Source organism: Mauremys reevesii, linkage group 1, assembly GCF_016161935.1.
Source record: "Mauremys reevesii isolate NIE-2019 linkage group 1, ASM1616193v1, whole genome shotgun sequence".
Lineage (NCBI taxonomy): Eukaryota > Metazoa > Chordata > Testudines > Geoemydidae > Mauremys > Mauremys reevesii.
Window position 1 is genome coordinate 266,270,502 of NC_052623.1, and position 13,342 is coordinate 266,283,843.

At 46.7% G+C, this 13,342-nt stretch overlaps 1 protein-coding gene across 1 annotated transcript in view; it reads right to left on the reverse strand.

Moving 5' to 3' along the window:
• Nucleotides 1–587: 587 nt before the first annotated feature.
• The window catches only part of MYH9 (myosin heavy chain 9), a 97,641-nt gene continuing 84,886 nt past the window's right edge, over nt 588–13,342 (reverse strand). Inside the window, exons 27-41 of the mRNA XM_039486902.1 lie at nt 12,872–13,016; nt 12,052–12,258; nt 11,376–11,480; nt 9,310–9,462; nt 8,665–8,913; nt 7,955–8,167; nt 6,964–7,176; nt 6,408–6,569; nt 5,958–6,086; nt 5,554–5,642; nt 5,238–5,361; nt 3,467–3,675; nt 2,857–2,965; nt 2,323–2,495; nt 588–2,111 (exon numbers count right to left, since the gene is read on the reverse strand). Of these exons, the coding sequence (XP_039342836.1) occupies nt 1,994–2,111; nt 2,323–2,495; nt 2,857–2,965; nt 3,467–3,675; nt 5,238–5,361; nt 5,554–5,642; nt 5,958–6,086; nt 6,408–6,569; nt 6,964–7,176; nt 7,955–8,167; nt 8,665–8,913; nt 9,310–9,462; nt 11,376–11,480; nt 12,052–12,258; nt 12,872–13,016 (2,398 nt within the window). The 3' untranslated portion in view covers nt 588–1,993. The remainder of the gene's footprint in view (nt 2,112–2,322; nt 2,496–2,856; nt 2,966–3,466; nt 3,676–5,237; nt 5,362–5,553; nt 5,643–5,957; nt 6,087–6,407; nt 6,570–6,963; nt 7,177–7,954; nt 8,168–8,664; nt 8,914–9,309; nt 9,463–11,375; nt 11,481–12,051; nt 12,259–12,871; nt 13,017–13,342) is intronic.

The following is a 13,342-nucleotide window of genomic DNA, read 5'->3' on the forward strand; positions in this document are numbered from 1 at the left end:
AATAGATTCTTTGGGAGGCAGGGTGGAAGGGAAGGGGAGGGAAGGGAAGAGAACGTTAAAGGAAAGTGGGGACTCTACAGAGCACACTCACCACACTAGAAAGGTTATTCTAGACCTCTCCATTACTCCTTTGCTGAATTGACCTTCCTATCACCCCGCAACACTGGGGGAGAAGCGGGGAGGTAGGTAACATCTACATACGTTATTTCAAAGCTTAGACATAGCATTTCTACAATTAGAGCAATTACATCCTCATTCTGCAGGCCATGAACAGAGCCAGCTGGGTCAGGTAAAATTTTACACCTTCTCCACCTGGATCTAGTCTTGCATAGTTAAGGTGTTATATCTTCCTTTGGCCACTGCTGGAGAAAGGCTTCCAGACCAGAAGTCTCTCTGGGTACTGTGATGCTAGTTCATACTTGATAGGAAGTTGGGCTAAGTAGTATCACCTGGTGCCTACATGCTCCTGAGGCAATACTGATAGGATGGACAGATAATTTGATTCCATATGACTGCTTCCTTTGGCAGCTCCACAGGCTTCCTCCACTGCCTTCAGGAAAGGTGGAACAGCAACACAAGCACACGGATTGCAGCACATGGATAATCTTTATTGGTAACATCAGTGGAGCACCAGTAAACCATTACTGACTGTAGTGGTGACAGCTGAGGCACATGCTAAGGCACTTTTATATAAAAAAGGTTTTAAATCTTTGTGACAGCAATCGGGACACAGGTGCCTGAATTTAGAGCGCTTTCAGGTACACAGTATTGGAGCTTCATATTTTTAATTATTTTTCTTTGCTCATAAGTAAGTCTAAATGCAGCATATACAATATGGTTAAGAATACAGGTAAATCCAGCAACCAGTGTACGATGTAGAAAAGTAAAGACTATCTCTATATAACCAAGGTCCCAATAGAAAGGCAGTGATAAAGACCTTTATTTTTTTTTTAATTACTTATTACAAGAGACACACAGGCCCTTTACGTATATCTGTGCAGATTAAAGGGTTTTTAATATACTCTTAGTCAATGGTGCAGAATAACTAACCCCATCCCCTGGTTACAGAGCAGATACACAAAAGGCTTGGACATGTCAATAAAAAGAGGGATTCTCCTCCCTTCCTCACCCCTCCCACCGACACATTTAATTCCACTAGATTCGGTCCATTACCGTTCAATATATTTGGTCCTCAAGAGATTCTCAGACAAGCACACAGAGATTCTTCTGGTTTTTCTGTCCCTGTCACCAGCTACTGGTCCACACTACCTTAGCTAAAAAGCCAAGCAGACAGAAGCAGAGACACTACCAGGACATCATTGCACTTCCGAGATCTGGCCAGATAGTAAGAACAAGAAAGAAAAAGTCTTTGGCAAGTCCCCCAGGTGGGTGATCCTGAAAGATGCTTCCTTCCTTCACCCCTGCCTGTGAACGTGTGGGCTCTAGAAAGAAGAAAGGGTGAATTGCCATGGCCAAAGCACCCCGTTATTCCTGAAACTGCTTCCAAACCATCTGGGTGGGCAGATTAAAGAGGCAGAAGTCTGAGGTCGCTGAACACGATTGCCAAAAAGCAAACGGGGGGGGGGGGGGGGGGAGAAAAAATAGAGGAGCGGGCTTTCTTTGCATCTATCAAACTAGGATCTGAAGAAAAATAGATTTACAGCCAAAAAATTTTTTTTATTTTTCCCTAACCCCTCTCCTTCCAAGTGTAAAGATTCACCAGCAGCCACAGCATGGACAGTTCTACAGGTGTATGTAGTCACTGAACTCTGCTGGTCAGATTTTAGAGTCCCAACTCTTTGGCATTAAATACAAAGAGAACTTGGAAGCTGGGAAGAGGAGGAAATGAGGAACACAGGTGCCGAATGGCTCCAGATACACAAAACATGTTGGATGGGCTCTGTGTTCCCCAGGAGGTGGTTTGCAGGAAGACCACTGGAGGAGGGGTGGGTAGGTCACTCGGTCAGGTGTAACCTGGGTCAGATGAGAAGATTTATTCAGTAGCTTTGGCATCACCAGCATCTGCCTTGCTGTCTGCTTCCTCATCGGAGCATTCTCCTGTGCCCTTTCTGGCGATCCGGCGTGGCACGACAAATGGCAGGTCCCCACGCCTAGAGAGGGATTAATAGCAAATCAAGGCAACAGAATTTATTTACCGTCTGTCAGACATTATGCTCTGGGGGAGGAAGGGCAAAGAAGGACCTGGCCACACTGCTTCCTTGGAGAAGATGCACATCTGGTCACTGAAGTCTCTGCTTTTGGCTAGGACAGAAGCTTGCTGGGGTGGGAGCCGATTTCTCACGCATGATTGATTGCCCTTACCTGAGTTTGCTCTTGAGGGAGCTGACCTCTCTATTCATTGCATCAGCTGTTTCAGTGGCATCCTCCAGCTCACGCTGCAGCTTTCTGCGGGACGCATTGGCTCGCTGGGCCTCTTCCTCTGCTTCCTCAAGCTGTCGCTTCAGCTGCTTCAGGCGCACGTTTGCCTTATCTACCTGCAGAGCAGAATGGAGAAGTCAGCCTTTCAGAAAGCTCACTCCTAGCCCTTCGTGGGGGCTCCAGCACTGCAGCAGGGAGTTACACCAGAAGGAAGCTGAGTTCCTAATGGCACCTACTCTTATTCTTTGCTCCCTGAGGTTAGTTGCCTGGACTTGGATTTATTTTAGTTTTAAGCTTTTCCTTCTGCTTCAGCTTGTTAGTGCAGGAAGCACTGTACAAGCTGCCTCTTTCATACAACAGGGTCAGATGTTTCAGCTTGGGCTCACACAGAAGGCCACCAGCCTGCACCACATTTCACCACTCTCCTTCCACCATACAGAGGAGACCACACTGCTACGCGGTGTAATTTGCGCATACCTGGTCTTTGTACTGCTCAGTATTGCGTCTCTCATCATCCACCTGCAACAAGACATCCTTCAGCTTCTTCTCAGTACGGCGCACCTGTTTGCCTGCAGCCTGGCGCTCCCTGTGCAGAAATACAGTGTCAGCTCAGGCAGCAGATTATCTCTGGTGACCCTCTGGGCACTAACCCCGACAGAAAGTACTCATGTATGTGGGTTAGGAACAAGACTTCGCCAGTCATTACACCTCAGGGGAATGAAAGGAGACAAGAACTCCACTCAGGGAGTTGGCAAAGCAAAGGCAACAGAAGTCAGGTTTCCTGGAGATGCCCAGAAGGCACTAGCTAGTCAGTTTGACCTCTTTGCCAGAGTTTGAGGGGGATGCTAAGGGGTCACTGAATTAGAGCTACAATTCCTAGAATGGCAAAGCTTGATAGGCTAGGAATTAGTGGCCTTTGCTGCGAGAATGGGGGAGGTCAGAGGAGCTACTCTTTCCTGATAACCAGATGGAGCACTCATTCCAAGAGGCTGGCACACAGCACTCAAGAGTAGGATTTTGCTCTGTGCTAATACATCAGAGGGGCCGGTGGCTTTTTAACATGACAGGAGGTTCTGCTAGAACATACTTGGTCTCTAAGTCCAGCTGCTCTTCCAGCTGTGCTATTTTGGCCTCCAAGGCAGTGATGGAAGCCTTGAACTTGGACTTCACTGTACTCTCCATCTCCTGCAGCTTGGCCTTAAGCTCCTTGTTCTGACGCTCCATCTGCTGGCGAGCATTTTCGTTCTTCTGGGCATTGCTGCGCTCGGCATTCAAGTCAGTATTTATTTGATCGATCTGGGGAGACAAAAGACTCAGCATACCAGGAGGGTTCTGGGCTAGAAGACTACTTGCCGATGGATGCTGGAGGAAGGACCTCCAGCGTGAGCGGAAAAGCTTATGCTGTACAAGTCCAGCTTGACTAACACTGTATAACGTAGCATAACGCTCTCCATAGTCACAAAAGGACAAACTCTCCTAGAAGCCTGTTTTGGTTTGCTCAAGTTTTCATTCAAGAAATGCCCAGGGCAGGCTGAACGGATTGAGAGTTAAGTTTGGTAGGTCCCCTTCTCTGGGGCTGGTTTTGCCAGCCAAACTCAGCTGTAAGCCGTGTGCTGTGGCAGTAACAGTCTGCCCTACAATGTAGCATCCAGCTGCCCCCATAAGAAAGATCTACCAGAAACGTGTGCCAGAGCCACATGCTTAGGACAGCCTCACATTTCAGCTACCCAGGAGCAGACTCGAGAGATCTTCTTTTCAAGAGGATGGTAGCAGAAACTGAAGCCACTTCCAGCCCAGGACTTTGTCCGATACATAGTCAGTGTTGACTACATGGCATAGTGGGGACTGCCTCTGAAGGTCAGAAGCTCTGCTTTACATCATCAGTCCATTGAAATGAAAGAGCTCCTTGGTAAAAGTGTACCAAAATTTAGCTTTGACTAGCTACTGGGCCAAGAACCAGACAGAACTCTAGTATTTGGCTTCTGTCTCACCCCTTCCCCTCCCCCATCTTCATTCCCTCCCCACCCCATACTGGAAGTTGAGCAGGTAGTAAGTGTGGCTGTCCTCTTCCCATAGTCCCTGTGTAATGGCCAACTCAGCTGCTTCTCCTTTTTTAGGTTCTGAGCATGCCCTAGCATCCACTCTCTTGTAATCTCCCTTCCTCCTATGGCTGGTCAGGTTCTCCCTTCTCACTGGTGTGCCTCTCCCCTGGCTCCCATTTAGGAATGAACCTGCAGATCTGCCTCTGGTGAAACTACTAATCTCAGTCACTTTTGCAATCAGGCAGGTTATTTTAACCCTCTAGGTGAGGTGGACAATATATATCATTTGTATTGCAGTAGCAACCAGGAGTCCTAGTCATGGACCAGGACCCCATTATACTAGGCATTGTACCAACAGAACAAGATGGTCCCTGCCCCAGAAAGCTTACTCTCTCTCTCTCTCACACACACTCACGGTAAGGTTAATCATTTTGGAAGATGCAGTGAAAATGATTTTCTATAGAGTGGGACTGTTTCAATACAATACAGAGATGGATAAGCAGCAAAATCTTTAATGTTGATTGGGACAATCAGTCACCCCTTAATACAAAGGATGACCAGACAGAACTCTTGAAGAGTTTGGGGGACAGTCCCAGCTACTTTCCTTCTCTTACAAAGAGGTTATAACATTCCAGGGTCAGTATGAGCCATCAGTGAGCACTGAATAGCTATCCCATTTTATCTACAGCAGTGCACAGACACTGCTGTGTAAAGCACTTTGTGAATCTGTACTGTTTGGAAGACAGGAGGAAGTTCATCCAGAACTCAGTTTGGGCGTTTACACAGGCAGCTGGTGGGAAGACCCTGAGCAGGTACCTGAAGGTTTGCTTTCTTGAGCCGGTCGTTGACCATCTCTGTGTTGCTCTGCTCCTCTTCTAACTCCTCCTCCAGCTGAGCTATCCGGGCATCTAGACGTCGCTTTTCCTCCAAGGCCAGGGCTCTAACGATGACAATAAGAATTAAGTACTGGACGGTGGTGATGCAGTGCACTTCTACAGAAAGCCCACCAGTTATAGCCTTACACAATAGTAAGCATCTAACAGACTATTACAATACAGGCTACAGTATATGCTTATGTAGGGCACCTCCCCAAACTAGTTTCTCCTCCCCAACAAAGGGAGCTATTACTCACCCTTTGCCACTGCTGTTGGCTATCTCATCAGCCAACTCATCCCTCTCTTGCTGGGCCTGGCGCTTGGCACGTTCAGCAGCTGCAAGTTCCTGGAATGAAAATGAGACGGTCAGTGATGCAATGTGAAATTAGCAATTAATGCAGATCAGAGGACAAACAGCTACTAGTAGTGGGTGATTCCAAGAAGTAAAATGACTAGTGTACTGTACTTCCACATGGACTCCCTGTGTTTGAGTCACTCTTATTCAACTGGCAAGAAAGGACCAACTATGCGGAGGAAACTGAACCTAGTACTGGAGGGGTTACTGCTGTGCTCAGAGATGGCTTATGGAGCCACACAGCAGCCTACTCCTTGGCTAAAGTAAGTGAATAGGCCCCTCCTGCCTGAATGCAGACTCCATTACCTCCTGCATTTGTATCATCTCAGCCTCCATGCTCTTCATCTTCTTCTCATTCTCTTTGGCCTGGACCAAAATCTCTTCTCTGGAGGTGCGTGCATCTTCCAGCTCCCGCATGTAATCCTTCACTTGAGCCTGCAGAGATAACAAAACAGACTTCAGAGAACATCTTTCATTCCTGTCATTACATTACACAAGCAGTGGTACAAAGGAAGGAAAGCTTGCTCTGGTTTTGCAACACCAATAGGGGAATAAATTAATGGATTAACACAGATTGGGGTTACAGAGACATCTGAATTGCTGCTGAACCTTTCCAACTGAACTGTTGCACAGATCAAGGTTCTAATGCTGTGCCACACCGCTCAGGTGATGAAAATGCATGATTCTGACAGGGAAAACCAGGTCTCCACCCCATGCCCCCACATAGGCAGCAGACACAGGACTGAAATCCCTCACCTGCAGTTTGCGGAGCTGTTTGATGGCTTCATCACGATTCTTGTTGGCAGAGTCTATCTGGACTTCCAGATCCTTCAGGTCCATCTCCAACTTCTTTCTGGCAGCCACAGCCATGGAGCGCTGCTTCCTCTCATCTTCTAGCTCCACCTCCATCTCTCGTACCTGGTAGGACAAACAAGGCATCAGTGGAAACCAAAGAAGCCAGCATGAACCATTCATCTCCCACAAAGAGATAATCAGAGTTCACTCCCTCTCCTGGTGGGGATGGAAGGAAATAAGGGAGAGAGAGAGAGAGAGTTCAGACAGTGTTCCCTCAGCAATAAAGCACTATTCTGGCTTCTTGGCTTGATGGACAGTGCAAGTGCTGTGACAATGGTACATGAGGGGCACACACCAGGGAGTGATTTGTAGCACTAGCAATGCCTCCCAATAAAAGGAATTCCTGGAGTGGCACTGGCTAGATCTGGAAAGGCAGTGTCTAGCTGTCTGAGGGCAGATGAAGGGAAGCAGTTCGCTTTGAGCAGACAACTTCCAGGATTTGTGGAGTGATGCAGACCTGTCTAATCAGCTGTTTCTTCTTCTCCTCATTCTGCTCATCCCGGCCCTGGAGGTCCCGCTCAAACTGTGCCTTCATGGCTTGCTGGTTCACTTCCAGCCGCAGCTTGGCATCCTCTGTGGCCTGCAACTCATCCTCTAGCTCTTCCAGCTGGGTCTTCATCTCCTCCACCTGCTGTTCCAGGGCTCGCTTAGATTTCTCCAGCTCATGAACCTGCAGCATGAACACACACATCAGATCACCCAAACAACAGCCACCAACTTCACCCACCCCAGGAACAGAGAGGCATCCAGATCAACAGGGCAGCAGCTCGCTGAGGAAAGGATGCAAAGACTCTGCTGCCCTTCCTGCCGCATCACCCTCAGTTTCCTGGTACTAACACCATGATGCCTCCTTATTAAGGCTAAAGAAAGTTCCTTGCATACTTGAGAGCCTTTAATCTGAACCTTGACCTCAGCTATTGCATTTTCCTGTTCCCTCTGATCAGGCATGCTGATTTAAAGGGGAAGCATGTGTTAGGCCAGTCCTGATCTCATTGCAGCATGAAACACTCATGTCACGTTGCTGAAGATGTGGAAGTGCTTCAAACTCCCCTTCAACCCCCGCCCCCCCCCCATCATTAATCTTTAGCATCTTCATATTTGAGTCAGTCTCCCATTCTCTGGCTGGCTCCCTATATTTCAAATGCCAGGCTCACCTGGCACCCTCTCTTGTCTCTCCACAATGGATAGTGGGTTTCACTTAGCCAATGCCCAGCTTGCACCTTTATCACGCTATTCAAATCCCATCTCTCCTTCTTGCCTTTCATTCAAACCCAATAAAAACAAAACAAACCATCTATTCCTACTTCTAAGCCCACTGCATGTGTTCAGTTTTCCCAATTGCATTCCTTTACAAATGCTCCTACGTTGCAAATTTCTCAATGAAACTGCTCAACAGGCTGGGATGCAGGTGACACACTAACAGGGAGATGTTTTAACAGTATATTTACACTCTTGCCAACATCGTCCTTGGAACTCATCAGGTCCTCCATCTCTGTACGGAACTGCTTATTGAGCCGCTCCAGCTCTGCCTTCTGCTCCATGGCTTCTTCCAGGGCTCTGGCCATGGACAGGGCTTTGGTCTCCTTCTCGCGGGCTTCTGCCTCAGCTCGGTCCCTCTCCTCTGCATACTTGGCAGAGATGGTCTTCTCCTCTGCCAACAGCTGAAGGAAGAGAGAATGACTGCTATGAGGTTTGCTGAGCTAGGCTTATCTCTAAGTGCCATTCCAGACAGTGTCTCGGATTTGGGCGGAAAGGGTAATGCAGAGAACATGGCTCTTGAGAGCTAAGCATATGGCTCCCAACTTGATTGGCAGGGCTGGGATTAGAACTCTACTGACTGTAGTCTTCTATAGTAGTCACAGTCACTACTTGTATGCAAGTCCAAAGAGAGGGCTGCAAATTGCCCACGGCCTGGGTCTGCTCCCAAACAACACTTATACAAGTTAGAGGAGGCTGAAAATTTCAGTCCTCCTGGACAAGAGGTGAAACTAGAATTCACATGCAAGAAACATGAATTTCCACCAGTGCCAGCTTCCTTCTCCTCACCCCCATTATGGTTCAGAAAGGAATATGCATTCCCTAAACAGATGTTTATATTGTGGTAGGCGGTACTGGGAAGGAAGATCCTCCCCATTGTATATTCCATGACTGACACTACCTGATCAAACTTCTTCTGCTTCTTCTCCAGGTTGGAGACTATCTGCCGCTGGTGATCAAGGTCCACAATGAGGTCATCCAATTCTTGCTGCAGCCGGGTCTTTGTTTTTTCCAACTTGTCATAAGCAGCTGCCTTCTCCTCATAACGCTGGCTCATGGCCTCCAAGTCCTTCTGCAGCTTCTTCTTGGCTTCTTCCACTGCCTCCAGGCAGCCCAGGCCATCATCCATTTTTTTCTTCGTGTCTGCTACCTGGGGGAGGGGGAAGAGAACAAAGATTAAGACAATCCGCAGAGACCTCTAGTGTGGGAGGGGGGAGATGAGAAATTATTCCCTTAGAATTGAACTGATCATGTTAGTCAGACTTATGAGGTGTGTGGGACGAAGTCCCCCTTCTCCTCAAATAGTTAGGTGTTTCTAGGGAAGATTCTCTCTGATACAATGCTAAATGTTTTTAGATTTCTATCAGGAGTTTGTTGCCTGAGCCCTGCAAGGTACCTGCTTCCTCAGGATATAGTTTCCTTTGCTAACAAATCCAGACTGCACCAGCATTCTCCATCTGAATCTAGATTTCCTAGGAATCAGCTTTGTGCTTATTATTTGCCCCCCCAAGAGGAAGGTTTGTTCTAGGAGATGTAGGTTCGGTACCTGCTGCTGAAGGGCAAAGATCTGTTTCTCCAGGTTCCTCTTTGCCTCCTCTTCCTCCTCCAGCTGCTCTTTGAAGCTGTTCTTCTCCTCCTCCACCTGCTTCAGTTTGGTGCTGAGGCTCAGCTTCTGGCGAGTCTCCTCCTGAAGCAGCTCCTACACAGCAAAGACGTTGACATTTAGAGCCTTTCATTTAAGGAGGCCAAGGAACTTTACAAGCCCCAACCACCCAACATGGATGTCAACTCATGAGATTCAGTTTAAGAATCCTACTTTCAAAGAGAAAACAATAGAGTTTAAATGACTGCTCGATGTCATTCAGCAAGTCAGCGTACAGCCAAGGAGAACACCCACAACTATTTCCAGTCCTACTCTAACTATTGAAGGACACTCCTTTACTATGTATAGCTGAGATGCACAAGTGCTAGCAACTGCCTCCTGGCTCAGCCATCCTATAATCCTTTCCAGGGTTCTCTGCAAACAGCACACAAAGCTTTTCAACTCCTTTCAACAGTTCATGCTGGCAGTTAGCTGTATTCTGCCATCCCCATTTCATGATGGACTTTAATACTGAAAATCAGAACAGGTTAATGATAATTTTCTCTTAAGCAGCTGGTGCCTTTAACACTCCTGCTCAGATAACTGATTGTGATCTACAAACTGTCCTAGGGCAGCACTCACATTGATTAAATCATGCTGCCACTACTTGAACTAGATGACCTAAAGATACTGATCTCTTCAATCTCCCTGCCAATGCACAACTGTTCTGTGGTGTATTAATATTGGGTCTAGTTTAGGTGTCAATAAGAGATGGAGCTTATTCCACAAACTGACAGGTCTTACAGTCAGCCCGCAGATATTCAACCTAAGCTTTCCCCTTCCATTTCAGAGTTATACCCATGGACCACTAAATAATTCTCCTTTCCTTGGCATTTACACCCCCAGATTTGTAGGCTCATCACATTCCCCACTTAGCCAAGTTCTACATAAAAGATTCCATCCAGCCTCTTAATCAGTTCCTCTTCTGAGCCATCTTTAATTGGTCAGTCTTTCTCATAAAGAGATGCCCAGACCCGAAGGCAATAGTCTAAGCATGGCTGCATCAGAGGCATATCATAGAGCAGGGAGGTGATAGAGATGTGCTGCTTCTGCATACAAAGCCCCAAAACTATACTGGCCTTTTGCTGCCGCACACTCGGTTCTAATCAGAGGTCCACTATCAACCTTTTCAACAGTAACTTTGGATAAGCTGTTTATTATCTGTATTATAGTAACACCTAGGTCCCAAGCAGGATTGGGACCATTGTGCAGGGTGCTGTCCAAATAATAAGAGAATCCCTGTTGTGAAGAATTTATAATCTAAGACCAGAAGCAACAAGTACTAAGACTATTTTCTAACTTGCTCCTTCCCAATTAATCCTTTCTGGATTATGATGTGTCCTCCCTGTTGTTCAGTACCTTCCAGTTTAGCATAGTTATATTCCATCTACATGCCGTTTACTCTGCCAGATGAATACTGGGTCCAATCTGACCACCTTCATCATTCTGTAGAGTATCCCCACAACTCAACCCTTTGTCTGCAGGCCTATATACTTAAATGGCATTTATATCCAAGCCCATCTAAACAGAATAAGGTTTTCTGAAACACTCAAATGTATCTGATGTACTGCTTTCCCCTTCACTACCAAATAAGGCTACTTTGTGCAGTCACTATGGACTTTGCAGGAAGCTACAAATGAAAAATAATTGAAAAACAGTGTGCACCAAAACCACCACTGATCTTAAAGTGAGAACACTGCACTGGAGCACACAGCACTCAATTGGGAAGGTGATGGGAAGGGTTCTAATCCTGGGGTAAGGGAAGTTAAGTTTGTTCCATCTACTGATGGAGCAGGTAGAGGACAGAGGGATCATTCCTGAAGGGACCCACTCAGCGTATCACATCAGCCAGAAACACCTGATGCACAGAAGTCCATGGGTATTCAGTGCTGAGATCTGCTCTGTGCTCTACTACTGTGGCAAGTATGATGAATACAGTATATGAGGATGCTGCAACTCCCACACCTCACCTGGGTATCCTGAAGCTGTGACTCCAGAGCAGAGAAGTCTTTCGCTAATTTGATTGACTTGCTGTCAGATTGATTCAGAAGGCCTGTAATGTTGTCCAGCTCGACCTGCAAGAGAAATTAAAGCATGCCAGTTATCAGATGGAACCACAAACAAACAAACTAGGAATAGATGTGCAGCTTTTGACCTGTGAAAAAGCCACCTTCTTCACAGCAAACAGGATGTGTTATATACGTCTAAGAGTGCCAAGGATGGAGTCCTTGAATAAGATATTGATAGAACCTCAATTCAAATTTCCCCATCTGTGAAGGCCTGCACTGGCCATCCATTCTGCTGCAGCCCATGGGAGATTTTACACAATTATTCGGTTACAGAGAGGAGTTGTTGATACTTTGCCTTCTTACACTGACCTGCCCCAAGACTAGATATGCCAGTTCCTCAGCACCATGTCTCTGCTCTTTCCTGGATCACAGTATGCCTCCCACCCATCGCAGTTATTTTCACCAGGTATCCCTACATGAAGGCACCATGAGGCAGTGTCCACTGAGTTGGAGGGAGGGAGGGAGTGAAAGATTTACTCCTCCCTTATGGAGTCAGCAGCAATAGTTGAAGCAGTCATTTTCCACCTTTCCCATAACATGCTCCCACAGGAGCTAAGGAAAACTCATGGACCCTTACCTGGAGTTTGGTGACTTTCTCGGCCAGCTCTGTCCGCACTCTTTCACCATCCGTAAATTTCACCTGTAGCTCTTGGAGCTGGGCATCTACTTTCTTTCGCTTGTGCTCAGAGTCCCCTTTGCCTTGCAGAAGCACTTTCACCTCATTGGACAGCTCAGCACGCTCGCTCTCCAGAGTCTGCTTTGCCTTCTCAAGATTCGTTTTCACCTGAAGGAGAAAGAGCAGATTTTAGATGTAGTGGGCCTTTACTCTCACTGAGGTGTTTATTCTAATAGCCAACAAATAGTGTTTCACAGTTAGTCCCTGTCTGCTTACTCAAGAAAGCAGATCCCGTAGTTAGAATTCAGCACCCAGCCACTGAAAAACTACAGACATTTACCTACTCAAAGTAGTAACAGTCATGGGGAGAAGATAAAACTGAGGACAGTCTTGTAGTTCAGATTAGCAAATTAAACTCCCTACAGTCACAGTAAGAGCAGGGACCAGAGGTCAGCAAGTACCATCAGTGAAAGGAACTAGAGTGTCACAGCTATGCAGTACAGTTATATTGGGGGGCGAGAGAGGAGAGCACTGCGTGCAACATATTAAGGGTAACTATAATGCTTCAGGGTATATGCTGATCTACTGTGGCAAGGGGCAGCAGCGAGCGGGGGAGGGAAGGGGGAGAGAAAAACATGAGACAATTAGTTACCATTCTATAACTGACCAGGTGTATTTCCATAGTCCTCTGAAGCTTTAAATATTGGCCCCTGTTGTACAGCAGCTACTGTTCCAGAGGGATTGTCTGATGCAGCACTATGACTCCCGTTCTCTTACATACCCGCTTGGTTTGTTCCAGTTGCTCTGCCAGCTCCTCCAATGCCTGTGAATGTTTTTGCCTCATCTCCTGGATTTGTGCCTCATGGGTCTTTGCTTCATCATCCAGGGTCTTCTTCAGAAGAGTCACTTCCTGTTCCCGTTTTGACCTGCAAAAACCACAGACATTTTTAATGGACAAGACCAAGGAACATGCATTCCCCTGTAGCTTGGCACCTTTGACAGAGATAACCAGGTACCGGTTAAGAGACTCAAGCTATGAAAAGATAAAACAATCCTTGAGTTATTATCAGAGTCCAGCCTTGCCCATCTTTAAATTTTGTGACTCTAAAGCTTGGAGAAAAGTATCCTCCAGACTGAGTCTATTTTGCCCACTGGCTGCAAGAACAACAGTTCTGGGCCTTATTCTAGGATTAGGAAAATATCAACTTTCACAAACCAGGAAAAGTATCATCTTGTGAGAGACTGCAGTCTT